The 25,097-nt window shown below is 38.4% G+C and overlaps 1 protein-coding gene across 1 annotated transcript; it reads right to left on the bottom strand.

The window, feature by feature from the left end:
* Positions 1-230: 230 nt before the first annotated feature.
* Positions 231-24,896, bottom strand: LOC116505327 (acyl-CoA (8-3)-desaturase-like). Its single transcript, XM_032212498.1, has 12 exons — positions 24,675-24,896; positions 20,505-20,615; positions 17,685-17,882; positions 17,063-17,164; positions 12,620-12,748; positions 9,354-9,411; positions 8,683-8,759; positions 7,248-7,345; positions 4,703-4,799; positions 1,261-1,340; positions 441-566; positions 231-297 (listed from the first exon to the last, which is right to left on the bottom strand). The coding sequence occupies exons 1-12, from the start codon at positions 24,894-24,896 to the stop codon at positions 231-233; spliced, it is 1,365 nt and encodes a 454-aa protein (XP_032068389.1).
* Between the last annotated feature and the right edge of the window lie 201 nt (positions 24,897-25,097).

The raw sequence follows: 25,097 nt of genomic DNA on the forward strand, positions 1-25,097 counted from the left end.
GTCCATCCATCCATCCATCCATCCATCCAGGATAATTTACCACAAGATTCCTTTTCAATATTATTTATTTATTCATCCACTGTACATGGCTATCCATCTCATGAAAAACTGATGTTATAACATTATAAAACAATCAATAGATTAAAAATATTATTATTTAAATTATTTTAAAATCACAAAGGCTAAGAGAAAACAGCAGGTGTTAATAACAAAGGAGTCATTCCAATTCCTCACTGGTATTGATTTTTTTCCTGGTAATAAGCATTGTGCCAGACCTTTCCTGATTCCTTCAGGGTGCTGCAGAAGGAAAAAGGAACATGGAACACATTAATCAAAAGGACATTTGCACAGCCATGAGTTCTTTCAGGCTACTCTTCACTTGAGATATTCTCTTGGTGACATGCCTGCAAATGGCCTTTTTCCTGTTGGCTCACACTTACCGCAATATATCCGCAAAAGCAGTGAGCATGGGCTTGCACTCATACTTAATGTTATGCTTGGCACAAAGGGATTTCACCAGGGGAGCCGCCTTGTAATAATTATGTCGAGGCATGGTTGGAAAAAGACTGTGGAAAGAGGAAAAATATCAAGAGGACACAGTAGAAGACACTTCTACTGTAATTTGGATCCTGCTGTCATTACTGCCCTTCCCATTTCAATGTCAGAGGGTTTCCTATTCAGTATTGCATACAGGCAGGTGGATACAGAAGAGGATAACCTTTCACCTGTCTGGTTCCCAAAGAGTTTGAGGTAGGGATGAACAAGCTGAGGTCCTTCTGATTATTGCTGAACCACGATCCTTCCTAATGAGTTACTTTGTAGTAGGGTACTATGCAGTTGCTCACAGGTTTTGAAATCTTAGTTAAGAATTTTAAAGGTGAAAAACAGCTTTTTGACTTGGTCCAGAAATGAATTATAATTATCAACCATTTAATCTGCTATATATCTAGAAGTAAGATATGAAACACTAACCACTGTGCCACCATGGCTCATCGAGATTAGTTTCACTGCTGCATTTTATATGAAATGCTGTTTCTAGGCATTTTTACAGGATAGATCCCAAAGTCCAGTCTGGAATAGCCACAGCATGTATAACTGGGACAAGATCTGCTTTCTTTAAAACTAGCCAAAACTCCTGGCCACAGCCATCATTTGGCTTCAAACATGGACCATAATATGCATGTGATGCTTAGTGGTGACAAAAGCTGTACAAACATTGCATTGTATGCTGTACAACCTTTCCATATAGCTTGTACTTACTGATGTTCAATCTGGAAATTCAAGTGCCCAGTGTACCAGTTATTGAATAGAGATTCATTCACATTACATGTTGCTGCGAGCTAAGGGGGAAATAAAAAAAAATGTAGACTTCCAATAACTTCCAATTTACAGTATTGTAGACCATCATTCATTTCCAAACGTTCGTTACATTTATAGTATGGTCCCTGCGCAGAAGGAAATTATAAATATTTCTGAATCCAGGCCAGGCAATCCAGGCGAACTATTGAACTGGTGCTGTGTCCATGGGATGAAATCCAGTGATATATATGCTTGGGGGAAAAATTGCACAGACTAGGATATTGGTGACATTTCAGATTCAATGGCTTATTCTGCTTAACACGCTGGCTTCTTTTCAGGAGAAATGTAATTCTCTTTTGGAGTGAATCAACCAACCAGTGACTCTAAAGTTGTCTTCCCTGAGTCATTCTTATTGAACTATTTCTTTAGAAGTAGACATGGAAATATTATGTAATTACTTCTGTAAAAGTAAGGGCATTAGGTTAGGGTCAAGAAGAGCAGTCTCCAAGTCTCCATTCAGCCACCCGTAAGCAGATTTAGGCCAATTGTTTTTCTTCTATTTTCAAAAGAAGGTACCATTATAAAATTATTTTGAATTATTGTCTTTTGAGTAGAAAAAATAGCTTTAAAATTGTTACATTTTCTTGAATACAGTCCTTAATATTCAAAAATAGATAGGTCTTTCAATACCATTTACTTCATCCAATATAATTTCCCTTAATAATCCCTCAAAAATCATTTCATAATTATATTTTATATAATTCATAATTCATGTAATTCCTTTAAAATTCAACTTGCCTGGTTTTGGAATGTATTCAAAATAACATTTTAATATAAAACATTTATTCACAAATCTACTTTTATGGGGTTTAATTTTAGTTCAAACAAAAATCAAAACTGGATATAACCAAATCATATGAATTAATGTACCCTCCAATTTTAATAAAAATAATAATATAAACATCAGAGGTAGTATTCAGCAGGTTATGACCAGTTCTGGAGAACTGGTAGCAGAAATTTTGAGTAGTAAATACCACCTCTAATGGGCTCTGCCCCCATCTTCTCTGCCTCTTGAGTACCAGCTGATTGGGAGGAAATGGGAATTTTGCAGTAACTTTCCTTTGGAATGTGACTGGAATGAAGATTTTACAGAATCCTTCCCCTACCACCCCCACCCAGCCACACCCGACACACCAAGTCACACCCACAGAACCTGTGGTAATTTTTTTTAATCCCATCACTGATAAACATGCATTAGAAGTTAACCATTTCCCATGGAAGAACAAATTAACTCCAAGCGAAGATGAAATAATAAGAAAGGTTATGGATTGTGCTGAAATGGACATACTAACTAAAGAAATCCAGGGAAAAGAAGAATCAGAATTCTACCAGATATTGGATAAATGGTATAGGTGGATGGAGGAAAGAAACAAGAATCAATGAAGGAATATAACAAAACTCAAAAATAATAGTTATGAGTAAAATAAGAGAGTTAAGAATGATGAAATCCAAATGAAATATAATAGAAGGTGAAATAATATAAGGTGAGCGGTATCGATTGATAATTGCTATTAGAAAGAACAGGAAGCTCCTGTTCGTATTATATTGTGTAAATGTGGTGTACGTCTAAGTTTTGTGTGTGTGTAATTTACATGTTTGTAAATAAATAAATAAATAAATAAATAAATAAGTAAATAAATAAATAAATAGAAGTTAACTATTTTCCATCCCCAGGAATTATATCATGCTATTACAAAAATAAAACAAAAGAGAAATTGGAAAAGGAAAACTGTGCATGAATACACCAATCTTTAGAGCTACCTTAAAAACTGGCTGTAAGTCCCATAAAGAAAAAGTAGAATCCAAATAAAATATATAGATGGGTAACATAAACATGGTTGGTAGGGATGTACCAACAGTAAATATATAATAAAGGTTGGCACTAGCTTACATTTGGAGGACCTATAAGATTATGTACAACTAGCCATTTTGCATTTGTTTTATGACTTACTGTTAAAAAAGAGAGAAAACCTGTCTTGTCTCTCATCATCTTTCACTCTCTCTTTGTGATAGAGCAGATTATTTATGCAGAAACCATCTGTTATTAATGTCACAACAACTATATGCTGTTTCTCTTCTTAACTTGCATCACTGTAGTAAGGTTTCAGGTATCAACTTCAAATTGCTTAATGCTTGCTGGAGGCCTAGTCACATAATCTATTCATTTAGTCCCATCCCTTAATTATCTTGCCTAAACCACAGTTTGAAATTGAGTGGATCCAAGCCAATCTCTACTTCCATAAAAAAAAAAAACCTAAGGGAAAATGACACCAAGAAAGCATGAAGAAACATGCTTTTTTTAAAAAAAATGAAAGAATGTACTGTGTACATCCACATGTACACAGTTACTCTACCCTTTCTGGGGAGATTGCTGTAACTACCATCAGGAAAATTAGACTTCCTCCATATTAGAAATTCTGTTTATATATAGCACCACAGATCAAATAAAGAGTACAGTCACCATGTGCTTTACTGCTTAATTGCTCAACTGTAATAGGAAACTCTACTTAGTACAAAAACACCATAGACCATAGATCCAAAGTTTTAAACACTACTATCTGCTGGTTGCATACTATTGTAGTTGTTGCATAAATATACATACCAGCAAAATGTTTTTCAACACTCTGATATGTTCTTCTCTACAATATAAAGAGAAAGGCTATTCCTATCTGGAATCAATGTTAGCCTTATGGATCTATATTCTAATTTTGTGGCTAATGCATCTTGCAAAGTTAATTTTTATGCCATTGAAAAACTGGTTCATGATCCCAAAAAGAACAATTATGTGAATTGGAGTCCACATGTGGGGACTTGGAATTGTAAAGTGTCCTTTTGGATGGAGGACTAATAGCATTGGTGCTGTTCCTGCTTTACTGAGTAGTAAACAGCAGTAACAATAAAACTGTTCTTGCTTTACTGAAAAAGCAAGAAAGATTAATAGGCAATGTACTACATTGTTTACCATCTCATCATCAGGGAAAAGGGCGGCCTACAAATATTAATAAAATCTCTAAAAAAAAAATCTCTAAATCATCTACTGTGGACAATGAGTTCATTGTTGGCCCCTGTAAATTTTCTCCATGAGAAGAGAAAGGGCATCACGCTGCAATTGTGATTTTCCAAGTAACTGCAATATGGGAGTGATTTCTAGCTGTCAGCATAGACATTCCATTTGTACTACCTGCTCTTCATAAGACAATGTTTCAATGTAGATAAGGGCATGAAATATTTAAGAAAACAACAACATGATCTGGAACCTGTGTTTCAGAACTAAGGACCCAGCATTTCTGAATAAGATTATCTGAAGAAAAGAAATTTCCCCTTTAAATAGAAACTATCTCACCTGGGCAGAGACCCAATCTAAATTCTGATCATAGTCAATATTCATTGGAATATGGTTCATCTGTGAGACCCAGATAAACCATCCAGATTCTAAGTACCTGTGTGGACATAAAAACAATAATAATGATTCAAACAAATTCTTTAAATGGTTCACTCACTAGTAAAACTGCTTTTCTCAGCCCAAAACATAACATGATCATTACTGTTACCACATCATTGCGCTAACGGATTATACAGAAACATAATTGTATAGGTAAAAGCAGGGAGTTAAAGCTATGGCATTCTGTAATAATCTTATGCAATCTATCACACTTTAATCCCTCATACCTAGTTAGAAGTTTCAGGTATTCTAAAACATTCTTCAGAGTTCTCAATTGAGTAAATAGTATTATGAGTTACACAAGTTGATGAACTGCCCGCATTTGGATTACCTATTGGGCAGGAAAGGTGGATAAAGGTGCTTAAATTCAGCTTAGTTCCTAAAGAAGGGGGAAAGTGCTTAAGATTTGTCTGTATTTCCCTTCACAGCTCCTTTTCCATAATCACTTCTCATTTGCAAATTATTTGCAATATACTTTAAAGCCAGCCTGATTTCTCCACTGTGTTCTATCAATTAATCAAAGCACTTGTAGCTCAATGCTAATTATATACTTGTGAGTTTGGATTTCACACACATCAGTCTGAGCCAATTGTTGCTCAGTTTGAACTGGCCAACAGCTACACCAAGAATCTCAGTCCCTGAACAGAAGAGTGACGTTCTTCTGGATGGAATATCACTACATACATTGTCTCCAGAGGTTTTTAATGGCATATGAGTTACAAGCAGCTCCTTCCTTTGGCAAAAGATCCCAAAGCAGAGGTGAAATCCTTCCAGTTCGTCTGAACCGGTAGGGACGATTGTCTTTGGTATTGTAAACCAGTAGTAAAAAAAAAATCTTCTGATGGTTGTGCAGCTTGGAAATTTTTTTTCCGCTTGTTAAAGCATTTTCCCCCTGCCGGTTCACCCAACTGGCAGGGAAAAATACTTTAAAAAGTGAAAAAAATGTTGGCCACACCCACCCAGTCACATGACCTCCCACCAAGCCACGTCCTCACAACCGGTGGGGAAAAAAATTAGATTTAACCACTGTCCCAAAGAAATTTCTAGTTCTCCCTCCTCCACAATATGTCCCATCTAGGCATTTTGCAGCATTCATCTGTGTCTTTGTCAGTTTGTTTAGGAAACGATCTTTCAGGTAGATTGCTAGCCAGATTGGAAACAGGACTGATTTGTGAAAACATTAAAGAAATCTAAAATTACTTCATTTCCCTAATCAGCCTTATAGCTAATTGGTCCAACATCCAAGAGGATTTTTGGGCTAAAAAATGGCATGCTGGAAACACTACATTTGAGGCCTTTTGACACGAGGTACTGTAGATTGGATGAAACACATGTTGGAAGACAGGTTGTATATCAATGGTGGGCTCCTACCAGTTCGGACCGGTTTGGCCAAACCAGTAGTGGTATGGTGGCCTGGGTTGCTGAAATCGGCAGCGATCCAGCCCTGCCACGCCCCCGAACTGGCTCCCTGGTGGCTGCCACACTGGGATCTTGTTTTTGAGTTCTGCGCATGCACAGGACAATTTTAACTGAATTGTGCAAGATCAAGCTTTTAAACACCAACCTCTGTTCTCAGATGAAGCTATTTGGTAAATAGTGAAGAACATTTGAAACTGATAATTAGTGGCTGTTTAGAGCAGTGGTGAAATCTAATCCCCCCCCCCATTCTGGCTTGGTGGGGGGTGTCATGTGACTGGGTGGGTGTGGCCAACTTTTTTTTCACTTTTTAAAGCATTTTTTCCCTGCCGGTTCAGCTCAGCTGTGAGCCGCACATCATCAGAAGCTTTTTAAAGAGCTTTTAAAGAGGGCGAACCGGCAGGGAAAAATGCTTTAAAAAGAGGGAAAAAGGCTTCCAATGATCGCAAGGCTCACAGCTGAGCCGTACGACTCTCAGAAGCTTTTTTTTTACTACTGGTTCCCAGAACCACGGACAAATGTCCCTACAGGTTCGGCCGAACTGGGCCTAACTAGGAGGATTTCACTGCTGGTCTAGAGGTATTGGTAAGTAATACTTTGCTAATTGGTGATGACCAAGCAATAACAAGAGTTGGATCAAGATTATTGTGGTGAGCTATGCTCTTTTCAATAGCATGGTTGTTTTTATTTTCATTTTTATGTTACAAACTAGTTTGAGGTGAGCTTGACAAAGGATGACACATCATTTTTTAAGTTAAAAAGCCCAAGCCATATAGTCATAGATACAGATATTATAGCATCTATATAGTATCACTGTAGTATAATAGCGATCAGTAACAGTGTATACTAATTTTTTTTATTTTGTTTTAGATCCCCATATTAAGTCAACAAGAAATGGAGACCTCATTATTTTTTCAAAGTGGTAAACAAAGCTAGTAATGTACATATTGAAGGTCTCTCTTTGACTTCACAGCAGTTAAAAGCATTAGCTGAGTCATAGAAGCAGGGTAGAGTTTTATATAATTATTACCTTGCTAACCAGTAGTAAGCCATAAAGCTCTTAAATCCCATTAAAGGAACGTACATGAGGCAGACCCGGAAGTTATAGAAAAGATTGGTAAACAGTTCCTGTCAAAGAACAGAATGTTAAATAAGCACAATGGTAACAATGTGTGAATCATTATTATGAGGTCCTTTTTCAATTTCAGATTAATTAGCTACAATGTGGCAAGTAGAGATGCTAAAGGCTATAATACAATAACGTGGAGTAATAGGCAGCCTGCAATGTAGTGCTGAAGGACTTTCAGGGTCTCTTCGTTTGTGTATCTAGTAAAACTCCCACAATGATAAAAAGGAGTGGGGATGGAGCATACTAGCATCAGTTGTGCAGAAACCTTGCTCTACATCAAAATGGAAAGAATTTCTCTAGGGCAGAAATGGAATTCTTGAAGCTGCTAAAGGTTTTGATGTCTTTTCCAGTGGCTGAGAATTGCAATGGGTAGTGGCATGGCTCATTTTGAGTAGTGGGGGTGGGGGTGGGTTCTGTACTCATGGGAAGGAATGGATCTTCATACCCACAGTATGTTTAACTAGAGCATTGCTCTTATTATTATTAGAATGTGTCTGTACTTCCCATATCAGTGCCCAGATAATCTCTCCCCCATCCCCTCTGCAAGTGCACCCAAATATCCATGGCAGTTAGAAATGCAATCTCCTGGCAATCTCTTCCTCTGCTCCTCATCCCTTTCTGTTTCACTGTTGCCACTGTCTCTGGCTGGAGGAGCATATGGTTGTTTTCTGACTTTCAGGTTGGTTTGGAAAAGATTCCCAGTCTAGGAGATAACTTCCCCAATGCCTGATGTAACCCAGTGGAACAGGCTCATTGTTAACATCAGGGTAGAGACTGTGGTCAGCTCTTTGCAGCTGTGATAAACATTCCTTGGCTTTGATTTTATATATATATATATATATATATATATATATATATATATATATATATATATATATATACATACATACACATATACATACACACACACACATACATACATACATACATACATACATACATACACTCACTATGTATGGTTTTATGTTTTCTGTAATTTTGTTTGTTTTTCCCTCCCTTTGAGTTGTGAGCCGCCCTGAGTCCCCTTAGGGAAAAGGGCGGCATACAAATAAATGAAAATGAAAATGAAATGAATATTTGCCTATTGCTCACCCTTCCCTTCCCTTCCCAAACAAGGTACATTTTCTGTTCAATGGTGCTGACAAGAGGGAAGGCCAATGAAATCATGAATGGCAGGGAATATTCCCATGATGTTGTGGGGGATTAAGGAAAGAAAGCAATTTGCATTTTGTAATGCATCTCCTGTGGCTCATTAGAAAGAAAGAGGATTCAGGACCATTATGTGTTACACTTGACATACACCAATCCCCTAAAATAAAGAGGTGCTATGACTTACCAACCATTTTTTTCTTTGAAATACATAGCGATAGGAAACCAATTGGACACCAGTTGTAAATATCAATGGGGCAAAGACTAATATAAAAATGCAAAAGGAGAATACAAAAATGAGTGTGTGATTAAAATAAAGGTAGAACATATCCTAGAGGAAACAAACATCTGTCTCTGAATCCCTTTTTGCATTAAACTAACCGCCTTATTCTCTGACCTATTGCCCCATTGCTCATCAGTGTATTTCTATAGTAATTGAGTCAGAGACCTGATGTAGAGGGAATAAGGAATGGCCTTGAAAGCCAGGAGAAAGAGTTGCTATCAAGTCAATGAGCCCTTTCCAAGAAAGTAATTTGAGTAAATGTCTCAGGCAGCTCCCTGCTTCGCATTAAGGATGGAAACACATTCATATTTCCAAGATCCTGTTATTCTAGGTCAGGAGTGTCAAACTCACGATGTCATGTTGTCGTCACATAACATACCACGACTTCACCCCCTTTGCTAAAATGGGGTGGGTGTGGCCGATGTGACACACCTGCTCTAGGTGTTCCAATAAAAGTAATCCCGACCTGTGGGGCATTGGTTTCTTAGTCTGCTCTGCTTTATAGTGCAGATATATGACTTCATTGGTTATTCTCCTCCAAATTTAGGCTCCTGTAAATGTGGTAAAACACTTACGGGCAAAGTAATTATGTTGATACTGGTAAGGCATATACCTCCTTTTCTTCTTTCCAAGCTGCACAAGGAGAAAGAGAACAAACAGTTAAATTGACAACTATGTAAATGCCACATCAGGTCATGTTGTCTCTGCCCATTCTTTACAATATAGGTTCTTGAAAAGATTCATCTTTGCATATTATTATATCACAGATTATTTGATCTGTCTCTCTTGATTTTCTGCTGTAAACACAGCTTTTGTGCACTGAGGGTTTCCTCTGATATTTGAGGGAAGCTACCTTGCCAAAATAAACAGGGCCAAGGGGGAAACATGGACAAGACAATACCACTATTAAATGTGATTTCTTTTTAATTTGATTCTATTTAATTCATCTTATTTCAATTCATACATTGAATCACCAATGTTACATTACTTTCTCTTTTTTGTCACATTAAAAGTGGTAGTTTGTCAACTTTTGAAGAGGCACTGTATTTTACTGCAGCCTTAAACATGCACAATTCATTGGTTAAGTTACTTGACTTTACATTCATCTAAACACAACTTTTGGGAAGGAGAATGCATTATTAGACTGCACTTCACAGGAAAATGTGGATCAAAACATATTCTTTGGAAAATGTACAGATTAATGCAGAAATGCAATGGAAATTTGTGTCAGAATTGTTAACAGATCTAATTATCTTGAATGCATTTGGATCAATATTAATGGGGGGCAATGACATTGCCATAGGTCCACCCAACCAAACAGAGGAAATAGATGAACCTTTTGCTGGTCAGCTAACTAAGCAGGGGTGGCTTGTTGCCAGTTTTACTACCAGAAAAGTGAGATTATAAAAGCCCAGTCTAGCACAATACCAATGAAGAAGAAAAATAACACAGCTCTCAAAAGAAACCAGCATGGCTGCATAAAGAACTCTCTGATAAATTGAAAGACAAAAAGAATAAGTATAAAAAGTGGAAAGGGGGACACATAGCTAGGGCAGAATATCAGCAAATAGCCCAAGCCTGTAAAGATGAAGTGAGGAAAGCTAAAGCTCACAATGAAGAAAGGCTTGCGACAAAAGTAAAAAATAACAAAAAAACTTCTTCCAGCATGTTAAAAACAAGAAAAAAGTCAAGGAAACAATTGGTTGATTGCTGGGAGAAAGTGGCAAGAAGGTGATAAGCAACAGGGAGAAAACAGAACTACTTAACTTGTTTTTTGCATGTATCTTTAGACAAATGGAAAAAACAGTCTAACCTATCAAAAACAGCACCACAAAAACAGATTAGAATAGGGAAGAAAATGATAAGTGAGCACCTGTCTACCCTAGACAAGTTCAAATCACCGGGACCAAGTGGATTACACCCTAAAGTTCTGAAGGAACTGGCAGACAAAGACCTCAGACCCACTGAACAATATATTTCAAAGATCCTGGAGCACCAAGGAACTACCAGAGGACTGGAAAAGAGATGATGTAGTTTCCATCTTCAAAAATGGAAAAAATAGACCCAGAAAACTACAGACCTATCAGCCTGACCACACTGCCAGGGAAGATTCTGGAAAAGATAATCAAGCAACAATCAGCAAACAAAAAGCCAACAAAAGCTAACAAAATAATAACCAAAAGCCAACACGGGTTTGTCAAAAACAGATCATGTCAGACTAATCTTATTGCATTCTTTGACAAAATTTGTGGACCAGAGGAATACTGTTGTTATAATTTACTTGGACTTCAGTGAAGCATTTGATAAAATAGATCATAACCTACTACTAGGTAAAGTAGAAAAATTTGGGTTAGACAGCATCATCACCAGATGGATTCATAACTGGCTGATCAACCACACTCAACGTGTAGTCCAGTGGTGGGATACGACCAGTACGCCCTGGTACAGACGTACCGGTGCCTGCTGGGAGCACCAAGTACCATTCCGGTATGGTGCCCCGGAGGGCCCAACCGCCCAACCGCTTTCCTTACTGCTATTTGAGCTGATCAGGGCTTTCAAGCACGTGCACAGAGCGTATGACACCTGCACGACACTCCGCCGAGCAGCTGTAGCATTGCGGGTGGTAAGTGCACATGCACGCACTGCACGTGTGCTGCGCACATTCACATGTTGGATGCCAGGGCCCGTTGCAGCATACCAGTTGCAATGGGATCCAGAACCCAGCACTGGTGTAGTCCTCAATGGAACTGCATCTACATAGAGGGAAGTATGGAGAGGAGTATCCCAGGGCTCTGTTTTAGGCCCAGTACACTTCAACATCTTCATCAATGATTTTGGATGCGGGAATAAATGGGGAACTCATCAAATTTGCAGATGACACCAAGCTGGCAGGAATAGCCAACCCCCTAGAATATAGGCTTAAGATACAGAAGGATCTTGACAACCTTGAACATTGGGCACTATCTAACAAAATGAAATTCAATGGTGAAAAGAGTAAGGTTCTACATTTAGGCAAAAAAAAATATGAACATGTACAGTATATGTGGTACCTTGCTCAACAGTAGTAACTTTGAAAGGGATCTTGGAGTCTTAGTGGACAACCATTTAAATATTAGCCAGCAGTGTGCAGCAGCTGCCAAAAAAGCCAACACAGTTCTAGGCTGCATAAGCAGAGGAATAGACTCAAGATAACGTGAATGTTAATACCACTTCATAATGCCTTGGTAAGACCACACTTGGAATACTGCATTCAGTTTTGGTCGCCACGATGTAAAAAAGATGTGGAGACTCTAGAAAGAGTGCAGAGAAGAGCAACAATGATGATTAGGGGACTGGAGGCTAAAACATATGAAGAACGATTGCAGGAACTGGGTATGTCTAGTTTAAGGAAAAGGAAGTCTCTGGGTGACATGATAGCAGTGTTCCTATATCTCAGGGTCAGCCACAAAAAAGAGGGAGTCAAACTATTCTCCAAAGCACCCGAGGGCAGGACAAGAAGCAATGGGTGGAAACTGATCAAGGAGATTATTCTATTCTATTCTATTCTATTCTATTCTATTCTATTCTATTCTATTCTATTCCATTCCATTCCATTCCAGTCTATAAGAAAATAAGTTTTACAGAATTATTACAGAAGCAGAGACTAGAAAATAAGGCAATACCTGAACCGATCCAACAGCAGTGAGAGTTGCTATAAAGAAATATGGAAGATGGAAAGAAATCTTTCTTCCTATTTTCCTAGATTGCTCATCAGAGTTATGGTGATGTCGGGTTTTTTCTTTTAGTACTGCTAATCCTTTTTCAGGGTCTTTTGTCTGCCTAAGACTTTCTATTTATTTACCTTCAAAGAAAGTTTCTTCCCCAGACTGAAAAGGAATGGGTGCGTGTTGAGATCAGGGTCTTTGCGGAAGCAGTTGGGTTTGGCGTGATGCTGGTTATGCATGTGGTTCCATAGGCTCATTGGTATTCCCTGGAAAAGTACAGAAGAACAAACATGAATTCCATCTATTTGTGAATAATGCTGTATCCTTTGTATTCCCCACTACAAACAAAATAAAACAAAAACCAGCTGCAGTTCTGTTGGTTTACACTTCCTTCCATCTAGCAGGAATTGAATTGTGTACAGTGACAGTGCTCTGACCTCCATCATTTTTGTGTAAACTAGCTTCATTTCTTCTCCTTCTTATTAAGCATCTGAAAAAGTTTCATTCCGAGCTTCCTGGGAGGAGCCTGCTGGTGGTGGCAGCAAAAAAATCAGCTGCCTCCAAATTCCTGGCTACGTACCTGTTTAGAGGATCTTCCATCTGACGTCTTATCAGGTTTTCTTATCCTTCAGGCAAGAAGGAAAGAAGAAATTGTTTTGCTGGCAAATGCTCTTCGATTTTTGCAGCTTTTGTGCTTGCAGGGAAAGGGGGGCTAGCCCAAGGCAGAATGGCTGTCCGTGCTGGGAACTTCAAACTGCCTTGTGCGGGACAAAGTAGGTCTCCCCCACTCAGTTCAAAGTTTTGTTTGATTTAATCTTATCACGAGCTGAATCCGTTTGCGTGGACAATAATTGTTTATCAACATTTTAGCTTCTTTTCTTTTTCTCCTCCGAAAAATTATTTACTTAGAGGCTTTTAAAATGGCGCCGAGCAGGCTGGTTTCTCCGGTAATAACGAACACTTTTTGTTAATTCTCACAAGAATTCAAAACAAAAGAGATTGCTTATCATTTGTTTTGGTTTCACAATAGGCCAGCAGAAGCTTTTTAATTAGTTTCATTTTTACAAGAATTTCACTCCTTCATTAATCTTGCTTATCTGGAAGTTAAATGGTGATGAATCTGCTGAACGGTCTTGTTACAATGTTTACTCACTGAAAGTTTTGCCAAGCCTTAACTTCAAAATAAAAGGGGAACTCAGCCTCTTTACTTAAAGCTGCATATTCAGGCAATAGAGTTTTATTAACTGCAGGCAGATAAATTTTGAAATGGCTTCAAAACCAAATATTAACTCAAAGTCGTCACACTCTACTTCCAGGGGCACATCCTCAGTGCCTGGCACAAAGCTGCAGCCTCCGCTTCCTACGCCCCCTGCTGGGGATGTGTTAACGAAAGAATTTTTCCTGAGCAATCTAAGCGAGGCTCTTAATGCACAGACAATTAAAATGGAAGATAAGTTTAGAGATAATAGAGAGGTGGTAAAGCAGGAGAGAAAAGAGGAAATAAAAGAAATGAAAGAAGAAATCAAAAGTGAAATAAAAGGACTTAAACAGGAGCTGTATGAGAAAATTGACGCTAAGGTTGGCAAAATTAGAGACGAAATGCTGAGACTTGTAACTGTATTAACAGAACATATTTCTGGAATGGAAGATACTCTAGAGGTTCTTAATGATGCCAATGCTAACTTGACATTGAAAACAGAGGTGGTGGAACAAAAAGTGGAAAATGCTGAAAAAGAAATTATTATGATACAGTACTGACAAATGGAGTCCGCATTAAGAGTAAGGGGGCTGCGTGAGGAGAAACAGGAGAACCTGAAACAGATCCTATTGGAAGCTTTTGACCGCTTGATGGGAAGACCAGGGACCAACCTTGACTGGCAAATCGACAAAGCTTACCGCATTAACTCCTGGCTGGCAAAGCAGAAGCAGCTTCCTCGAGACATCGTTATATATTTTACTACAAGAGAGCTTAGAAATATGGTACTGCAAGCGTCTTATAACACTAAGCTTCAAATTGGCGATCAAGACCTGATTGTTTTGAAAGAGATACCACCTCAAATGTTAAGAGCCAGGAGAGACTACGCTTTTTTGGTCGAAGAACTCAGAAATCGTCAGATACAGTATAGATGGGATGCACCATTTGGCATCATATTTACATTTGATAAGCAAAGGTACCGCCTCAACTCTGTATGGAAAGCTCGAGATTTTTATTATAATATATTGAAGGTCGGATACCCTGCACCATCTGGACCTAGAGAAAGACCACAAGAAGGACAGGATAGACAGCAAACTACACAACCACCAGACAAGGAACAAAAACCTAGCCATATGACTACTAGACGTATGGAGAAACAAGCTAAAAAGCAACAGCATCAACAATCATTGGCCATCAATCAAGGAACTACAATAACAAATCTGGAAGCAGTGGGAGGAGCTAGATCTAAGGTTAAATAGGCCATGCAGGAAGCTCTAAAAATGCTTCAACCAACCAAAGATGACAACTAAGATTTTAACATGGAATGTCAACGGACTGAATTCTCCACAAAAGAGGAAGAAAATATTTCATTATCTCAAACAGTTTGAGAACAATGTAATTTGTTTGCAAGAAATTCATATCAAGTCAACTGATCAAAAATATTTGATCAACTCAAAACTTGGTCAACATTTTGTAGCTTCCGCTATGGAAAAGAAGAATGGTATAGTTGTATACTTAAGAGAAGATATGAAAGCTGTATACTATTGGGTGACTGGAATGGAGTGATAGATACTAAGAGAGATAAGAAGATTTCCCGCCTAAATATTAAGATGCGAGCAAAGTTATCCAAACCTTTCTTTGACATTATGGATGACTTTGAATTGAGAGATATTTGGCGAGAAAGAAATGCAGAGGAATATGACTTCCTATGAATCCCTTTCAAGGATTGATTTTATTCTAACCACTAATGATTTGCTTTCTAGGGTCAAGAAGACAAAGATTGTGGCTAGGGTCCTTTCGGACCATAACCCAGTTTGGATGGAGTTGGGAAGGGTAGTGCAGGCAAGAAGGTCTTGGAGATTGAATGAAAACTTATTTAGATATGAAAAGTATATTAATGATTGTAAAAAATTACTATCTGAATATTTTGTTTCGAATATGAATAAGGGTACATCTATGGAATTTGTATGGGATGCAAGCTAAGCGTATATGAGAGGAGTCTTGATGAATATAAATAAAACACATAGAAATAAGCAAGGGTTAAAACGAACAGAACTGAAAGAAGAAATTAAGAGAAAAGAGCTGGAGTTAACAATGAACCCAGACGATACAAAGGTTAAGGAAGGGAGGTGTGGTTTTCTCGATGCTACATATTATCATATATGGTGGACCTGCCAAAAGGTTAAGCAGAAATGATTTAAACTGTTAAAAGTTAGTTCAGTAAGAAGAAGCTAAGGTCAATGTAGAATGTCATTAATTTCTTTATTTCTTTTTTCTCAATAGATTTTAGACTGTGTTAGTTAAAAATCCATACCGTGTACGGGTTCTGGGAAGTCGGGGGGAGGGAGGAGGAGGGGGATTGGGGGGGTGGAGAGAGTGAGAGAGGGAGGGGCACACACACACACACAAAATTGTACTTCAATGTCTTAATGATTGACAAATGACGAAATATTTGTGTGGTTTTTTTTTTAAGAAATAAAATAAATATTTGTCAAAAAAAAATTAAAAAAAAATCTCCAGGTGTAGTCATTGGTTTATGTCATTACATAAAGATAATTAATAAATAAATAAAAATGAAATGAAATGAAAAAGTTTCATTCCAAGACTGGCTATTGAAAATTCCAGTTTTGCTGCTAAATGTGTTTGGGTGAAACAAAAATAAACTAGAAATAGACTAGATCAGGTGCCTACGGAGGAGTCTTCACTATCAGTTATGTAGAGGGAGCACACATATCTGAGCATGCACAGAATATCCTTGAAGACGTCTGAGTCGACCAAACTAGTCTGAACTGGCAGCATACACATTTTCAATGGAGCTAGACAGCAGTGATGCAGAAGAACAGCTAGACCCTGTTCCCAGTGTGCGCATGTGCAGAGCTGCCAGGAGAAAAGAACAACTCCGAAATCAGGGTAGACTTGGGAGTAAAGTTAGATTTGTTTCAGGAGTGTGAAGATCTGTCCGTGAATCTCAGAGACTCTGTGCCCTGTCTTTCCTTGTACAGCACCTCATTTGGAAAATATTTACATGGCAGCTTCCATTACTTTCTCTTCAGTAGTGAAAAATCAAAGCAAGTATAGTGCAGTATTGTTAAAAATGATTCATAGCCATAAAATGCAGACTGACTATATTTCTCTTAACACCATCTCCCTTTTCTGTAAGGAAGCATTAATAATACTGTCATCTTACAGAGATATTGCAAAAAGATGATCTTATATTTTCAGCCCTTCAGTGCTTAAAGTGTTCTATATCAGTGTTCATTATCCTTAGCCTATTTTTCAAAACCCTAGAGACAGAAAATAACGATGGATAGGCAGACCCAATTTCAAATATATAAATAATCACAAATCATCACTTAAAATTTCCTTCTCCTAGATGGATTCTGACCTTAAGAATGCCAATTATCACGAAGTGAGCTATTCTGTTCCACTTGACATTTTCAAAGACTGACACATGGCCAAGATCATGCTGGAGAAAACCATACTGGATCTGGAATCAACAAACATAACACATAGGTATATAATTTCACCACATTTTTCCTGCATGAATTAATTGGTAGAGGAGCACCATTAATCACTGTTAATTAATGGTGATCAAAAAGAACCACAATTATATTACACATATTGTGCGATTATACAGTGTATATATAGATACATTTCTGTGTCTATACATACACATACATACATACAATACATACATAAGACTTTATATGCTGTATGCTGCCAGCAAATACTATGACTTGCTGCCTTCCTTTCAAACATTTTAATTTCAGCAGACAAAAAGGATTAAGCAATGTTATGCAAATTCTGCAGTATAACTTGCTCAGATCCTGAAGCACTTTTCTTAATCTGTGTGTAGTTGAAATACTATGTCCAGGTTCAACAGCTCAAAGAATTGAAAACCGAGATAAGTGCACAAGGTGTTAAATTACTAATGAAAACAATTAAATTGCTCTATATATGTTGAAGACTGTTCTACACTGCTATGCTCTGCAACTCAAAGAGGTTACCTGTCCAACGGTGAACATTGCTACTCCAAGAAGGAAAGGCATCCAGGATTTTCCAAAATACCAGATAGTAAACCAAGATGCAATGTCTAGTATGAAAGCATGCAGAAACATGAAAGCAAAAAAGCTGAATCTTGACTTCAAGAGCCCCATCTTCTTCACTGCTGCACGCAGTTCATGGAATTCTTTGACCAGCATTTCCTACAAGAAGTGATGACAGTTTTTTTTTACTTGCTTCAGAACATTAGAACCCTTTTGGTAGACTAGATCAAAAGCAATCGGAGTTTTATGTATTAAACCTAAGGTTAGATTTGTACCAGGATGAATCATTTGACCATTCAGCTTATTAATTAATAAAGTTTTTTATTTTATACCCCACATTGTGTGAATGGCTTGATTCCTGAGAGTCATCCAGTTCAATACCAATAAACATAACAGTATTATTCCTAGTAATTACATTTTATTTTCATTTTTAGTTTTTAAATTATTATTATTATTATTATTTATTGAAAAATTTTGAAAAAAAAACTTTTACAAATGTTTACCTCTCTCCCACTCCCCTCCCCACCCAACCCCCCAACCTCCCCCCCCCCCCGACTTCCCAGTTAGTTTTACTGACATGTAATTTCTACTATCATCCTTCAGACCAAGTTGCAACACAGACTTGCTGGGATAAATTAGGGAGACCCCCATTTATGTCATCTGGAGGTTCAAAAAAAGTACATGATATAAATGCAATACATAATTAAATAATGGTCTATCATCTTGGTTCCGCAGCCCAAAGGATTTTGGAGTCCCATATGTGGGACCTAATATTTTCTCCTTAGAATGGTAACTAGAGTGCTTTCAAAAATTACTACGCATTTTTCTTTCAATGAAAAACAAAGGGAATGAAGTCAATAACCGAAGTTGTCAGGCCTGCAGTTATATTTCTTTTAGGATTTTTGGCCCTCTATTATTTTCCTATGCTGTTTCATTAGTGAAGTAATTGGGAGGGGGAATAGTAAGGAGTAAAATTTTAGAATGTGTTGTTGTCATTCCTTTCTAGAAATCAAGATCATCTTTTGCCTCCGCACCTCTGCATCTGACTGGAACTAGATGGGTGGAAATGCCAGTGTGGCCGAAGAAGATTGGACCATGTGATGGATTTATGGGTGTGGGGATAAGATCATGAACTTTCAACTGGGTGGAATCCCAGGAAGCTTTTAGATTTGGGATTCCACAGTTTGTGCCAAAATGTCTGTCTTATTAAATTGGAATTTTAAGGAAAGCTCTGCCTTGGACTCTGATTTAATTCTGCATGATATTGGAACACTGACATTTATTTATTTATTTATTTATTTCACTTGATGACCAGAAAATATTATCTAGGTCTATGATGGCGGTACGTGGAGCCATTTGTCAGGGCACATGAGGCATTGCCCTGTCAGCTGATCAGCGCACATGTGCGTGTTGGCCAGCTGACTTCAGCCTTCTTTTGAGGCCATTTTCACTCTAAGGAGGCTTCCCTGAAGCCTCCAAAGTGTGAAAAACTGGACTTGCGGCCAAACCGGAGGTTTGGGAATGGTGACTTCTGGTTTGTCTATAGGGCCAATTTCTGACCTCCAGAGCCTCCAGGAGGCTTCTCTGAAGGCTCTGGAGGGTGAAAAATAGCCCTACAGACAAACCGGAAGTCACCATTCCTGAACTTCCTGGTTCCTTGTAGGTCAGTTTTTTTCCTTCTGGGGGCTTTAGGGAAGCTCCTGAGGCCTCCGGAGAGTGTCCAGGGGGAGGCTGTTTTTGCCCTCCCCAGGCTCCTTGAAAGCCTTTGGAGCCTAGGAATGGTGAAATAACCATGGCCAAAGTGGTGTGTGTATGTGTGTGCAGCTGATCACGTACATGCAGGCGTGCTGGCGGCGGTTGCATGCATAGCATTATGGGTGTGGTACATTGGCGCATGCCCCCCCCCCCCATGGTCCCCTAGCTTTTGGCACGGCAGTCAAAAATGGTTTGCCATCACTGATCTAGGTCATTGACTAAGTCAATGTCTCATCTGGAAAATGCTTTCCAATGCCCCTCTGTCATTATACTTAATAGGACATCCAGATCTTAAAAGAAAGAACCAAGCCATCAACATTTGGAGTTAATAATATAACAGCAATAGTAAAAAAAATCTCTAATAGGAATGAAATACTGAAGAAGCTGTAAAAGAAAAAGATAGGGTTAAAGATCCTAAGTGAAGTTTATTAAGTAGAAATGTTAGTGACTGTATGAAATAAATAGGTTGAGGTGGTTTGAGCAGTGAAAAATAATGAATGAATAAATTACTCAATACTCAATACTCAATATTGTGACAAGTACAACCTGTAAAACAAACTATTAAGAGGTGAATTGGCCAAAGGGAAGACTGAGAAATTTATGACTGGATATCCTTAAAATGAGAGAAAGAAGTTAAAAGTGCAATGGATAATGAATGAAATGATAAATAGACATAGATGAAGCAATTAAAGTTTGTAAGAATATCTCTTGATTGTCTATCTGTCTATCACATTTGTGGTGGCTACTCGTCTTCACTTTCTAATAGAAAAATATGAGGAGATAAAGTCGATAGTATGGATGTAACCTAGATTTAACGGTCCTTTTCTATTTTTTTAACCTTATATCTTTAATTCCTTTGGTTTAATGTTCTTTACGCCCCTGAATTTTGCATAATGATATTTTCCCTGAAAGGGATTAGTGTGATGGGGATATATACATACACATACATATACACATGTACGCCTAACTATCTAAAATAAAGGTTCTGCAAAGGGAATCCAACAGCTGAGATCACCCAATACTCACATTTTTTGTGGGCTCACAGCATGGTTGATCTGGGGCAAGCTCTCCAATTAGGAGGGAATTCAAATATTTCTTTACCAGATCCTCATCCTTGTGGAAAGCTTCAAAGGCATCCTAAACACACAAACACACACATACAAATAAGGTTAACATGGAGAAGAATATCTGGTTAACATGATGGAAATTCCAGTTAAGTTGGCTATGTGTTCTTTTTGGAAATAATGAAAAGTGTATTGTAGGTGATGCTTCACAACTGGCTCTCTAGGTGGCCAACTCTATGACTTTGATTAATTTTGAAGACTAAAACTGTGCTACTGTAGTTTACTTGAAATGAAAAGCCGAGGTGGCGCAGTGGTTAAATGCAGCACTGCAGGCTACTTCAGCTGACTGCAGTTCTGCAGTTTGGCTGTTCAAATCTCACCGGCTCAGGGTTGACTCAGCCTTCCATCCTTCCGAGGTGAGTAAAATGAGGACCCGTATTGTTGTTGGGGGCAATATGCTGACTCTGTAAAACCGCTTAGAGAGGGCTGAAAGCCCTATGAAGCGGTATATAAGTCTAACTGCTATTGCTATTGCTAAAATAAGACAGAACCATCTTTCCCTGCAATAGTTGGACTTGGTTGGCTGCCCAGTCAGACTTGCAAGGTTCTGTTATTATAACCAGTCTTAATAAAATTAGTTTTATCCTTACTGTGGAATTGATTTCCTGATCTGGTCTACTTAGTGGAGCTGAAATAAACATTCAAAAATTATACAACTCAACTCTATAGAAACCTTGATTTTTTTTCATTGCTCAAGGAATATTTTCAAGACAGGAAAAAGAATACATACAGCCACCATCCATCGAAAACATGTTTGACAAGCAATAGAACATTGTACCATATCTTTCAAAAATCCTGGAGCACTGGCAAACTACCAGAGGACTAGAAAAAAACTTATGTGATTCCCATCTTCAAAAAAAGGGGGGAAAACAGACCCAAGAAATTACAGACCAATCAGCCTAACATCAATACCTGGGAAAATACTGAAAAAGATAATCAAGAAACAGATCTGTGAACATCTAGAAACAAGTAAAGTAGTAAGTAGAAGTCAGCCCAGGTTTATTCAAAACAGATCAGGCCAAACAAATCTTATTTCATTCTTTTATATAGTGACTAAATTAGTAAACCAGCAAAATGTTGTGGGCATAGCAGACTTCAGCAAGACATTCAACAAGGTAGAGCACAACCTACTTTTTGGTAAACTAGAAAAAAGTGGGATAGATAGCATCACCACCAGAGGGATTCATAACTGGCTTACAAACCTTACTCAACGGGTAATCCTTAATGGGTCTACGTCTACATGTAGGGAAGTAAGCAGTGGGGTAGAACAAGGTTCCATCTTAGGCAAGGTACTCTTCAATATCTTCGTAAACAACTTAGATGAGGGAATAGAAGGGGAACTTATCAAATTTGCAGATGATACTAAGCTAGCAGGAATAGCCAACATCCTAGATGATAGGCTGAAGATCCAGATGGTTCTTGATAGTCTTGAACACTCGGCGCTAACTAACAAAATGAAATTCAATGTAGAGAAAAATAAAGTCTTACTATTAGGCAAGAAGAACCAAAAGGACACATATAAAAATTGGGAGAAACCAGGCTTAAGAGCTGTAACTGGGAGACGCATCTTGGAGTCTTAGTGGCCAAACAATTAAATATGAGCCTATAATGTGCCAATGCAGTCCTAAATTGTATTAACAGAGGGATTCAATCAAGATCAAATGAGGTACTAATACTACTCTATAAAGCCTTAGTAAGGCCAGACCTAGAATATTGCATCCAGTTTTGGTCACCACACTACAAAAAGGATGTTAAGATTCTAGAAAGAGTGCAGAGAAGAGCAACAAAGATGATAAGGGGACTGGAGGCTAAAACATATGAAGAACAGTAACAGAACTGGGCATGGCTAGTCTTGTGAACAGAAGGAACAAGGGAGACACAATAGCAGGGTTCCCATATTTGAGGAGCTATCATAGAGAGGAGGGGTTAAACCTATTTTTTAAAGCACCTGAAGGCCAGATAAGGCATAATGGATGGAAACTGATCAAGGAGAGATTCAATCTAGAAATAAGGAGAAATTCAAGACTTTGATCTCATCCATCACTATTTTTACATTGGCAAAGTTATAACTGCACATGAACGGCATACCTATGTGCACATACATCACTCTGCAATATGCCAATGTATTCACAGAAGATTTCAAATGTTCTCAACTCCTGAATTTATATGAAATTTACTGATGACATTTCCATGATCTGTACCCATGAAAATCCCTCATTAAATTCTATCAGGATTGCAACACTTCCAATACTTCAATCCCATTATCAACCTAAGCCTAGATGAATCCAATAAGTCCACTTTTCTGAAAATAAAAACATGATGGACACACATTCCAACCTTCACCACCAGATCAAAATTTGAGACAGCTGAACCTACATATAGCAAGAAGTATCCGCCTACCTCAGAAGGCCTTAACAAAAACAGTGGGGTTTTAACCCATCATGGTTATGTAATCAAGGAATCTTCATCTGCTAATACCCCAGTTTTCCCTTTTCCTTTCCCATTCCCTTTCCTTCCCATTACCACCTCCGTCCATAAATTCCCAGCTTCATCCTTGAAGACAATATTCATGCAGTGACTGCATATAGATTCTTCCATTCAGATGGCAATGAAGACATTTTGATAATATCAGTGCTAGATTTGGTCTCAAGTATGTCATCAATGCCTGAATGTCCCATAATAGATGTTATTATTTAAAGAGAGCCTTCAGTCAGAGGTTAACTTGAAGGCAGAATACATCAGGTATTTACCAGAAATGTCTAGAAGTGACAGAATGTCTCTAGAAAGTGTGGTCCTTTTTCACCTGCTGCAGATGCTTCCAAGATTGAAAGTCCTGATAGATATGCTAGAACACAGAAGATGTTTCTGAGCCACAGCTACAGATCCTTGTACAACAGGCGAGTTACAACAGGAACATAGAAAAAGTCAATCTCTGTTCTGATAATTTTTATTTAGCTTATATTTATATTTTCTTCATATACTGAAGCAATAATGACATAGACATACATGTATGTGTGTGTATAGAGGTGTCTGTACATTTAAACATTTTATCAAAATGTTAATCAAATTCTATAAACTATTGTGTTCTAAACTTAACTAGAATTCAGTCCTGAGAGACTTGTAGACTTCAACTCAGAATTCCCCAGCCAGCATGGTTGAACTTGAGGTTGGTTGAAGTCCACAAGTCTCTAAGTTGCCAAGGTTGGAGAGCCCTGACTTAGAAAGTTGCCAGTTCCTTCTTTCCAGTGGTGGGATTGCAAATCTTTTCCTACAACTTCTATGAGGACATGCTTCATGTGCAGCACAAATCTGTTGAAGTGCCAGCCCCGCTTCAATTGTGACTGTTGTGGATTTTAATATTGTTTGTATCGTCTTATTTATCCCCTCCCCTGTTTTATTGTGAGCCGCCCGGTGTCCTTCGGGAGTGGGCGGCATACAAAACCAATAAACGAAACGAAATCCTGCAATACTTGGTAGAGGTCACACTTCTATGCTACCAATATTACTCATATATTCTCACCGAGAAAGTCTGCCAGACTGAATTTTGCTTAGGCAAAATATAAGCTGTGTCCATGCTTTTTCACAAACACCTTCTGATCAGGTCCTCAAACCTACGCTGTATTTTGTTCACATTGTCTAGATGTCAATAAAGTTATGTAACTTAACTGCAGTCAAACATTGACCCAACCTGGAAAAAAGAAAGCCTGCAAATCACATCAATTTGTACATCTGTACATTAGCTGCCTAGCTGCTGCCCTGTCTTTTTTCCAAACTTCTAAATTTTGGGCAGATTTTGTTAATCAATACTACAAAATTGCCAAGCAATATGACCACCATCTGGAACTTCCTTACATTGTGTTAAAGTATTGGACTGTCCAACCCAGAATGACTGTTCTGTAATGTCAGAATTCCTTTCAGCTTCAGAGAAGAGAGATTCCTTTCCACCCATTCTGCTATTTGAGACCCTTGGAGAAAGACACAACCTCAACCCGGAATGTGTGTATGCAAAGTAAGTGTTTTGTGCACCCTTCAGGTCATTCCATGGCTGTCTTTCCCCTCAGCAAGGACTCACCGTGGCATCTTGTCCAGAATAGTGTCTGATGAGACGAGGCCCACCTGGATGCCGCAAATAGAACTGACTAACATCATAAACCTTTCGGTTGATGACCAGCCATCTCTCTTCCTTCAAGTCTCCATTGCCTGTGCGGAGCCCCACCTCCTCCCAGGTGAAGAGACGGGGAATCCCTGGCTCAATCTCTGGCTTCCCTGCACTGGCTCCTGACCGAGGGGGCATCCTGGCTGGAAGCACTGAGGGATGCTGCTCCACTAACTCCTGGACTGTTTTTTTTTAAGCCTGTGGAAAGTGGAAGCGACTCTATCTCTTCATTCGACTAAATGTTGCAGCCAACTTTATATACACCTCTATTAGCCACCCACATTGCAATTAACTTTCTGTTGCTCCAGATGTACTCTTGCAAGGCTTCCCTCTCCTCCC

Source organism: Thamnophis elegans, chromosome 1 (genome assembly GCF_009769535.1).
Source record: "Thamnophis elegans isolate rThaEle1 chromosome 1, rThaEle1.pri, whole genome shotgun sequence".
NCBI classification, from domain to species: domain Eukaryota; kingdom Metazoa; phylum Chordata; class Lepidosauria; order Squamata; family Colubridae; genus Thamnophis; species Thamnophis elegans.

Bases quoted from the DNA above. Each gene is read 5' to 3' on its own strand.
- LOC116505327 (XM_032212498.1), bottom strand. From the start codon at position 24,896: ATGCCCCCTCGGTCAGGAGCCAGTGCAGGGAAGCCAGAGATTGAGCCA. The intron at 7,346-8,682 runs GTAAGTCATAGC...GTTCTTTGACAG, and splicing joins TTCAAAGAAAAAAATGGTTG to GAACTGTTTACCAATCTTTT. The intron at 567-1,260 runs GTAAGTACAAGC...CTCTTTCCACAG, and splicing joins AATTTCCAGATTGAACATCA to TCTTTTTCCAACCATGCCTC.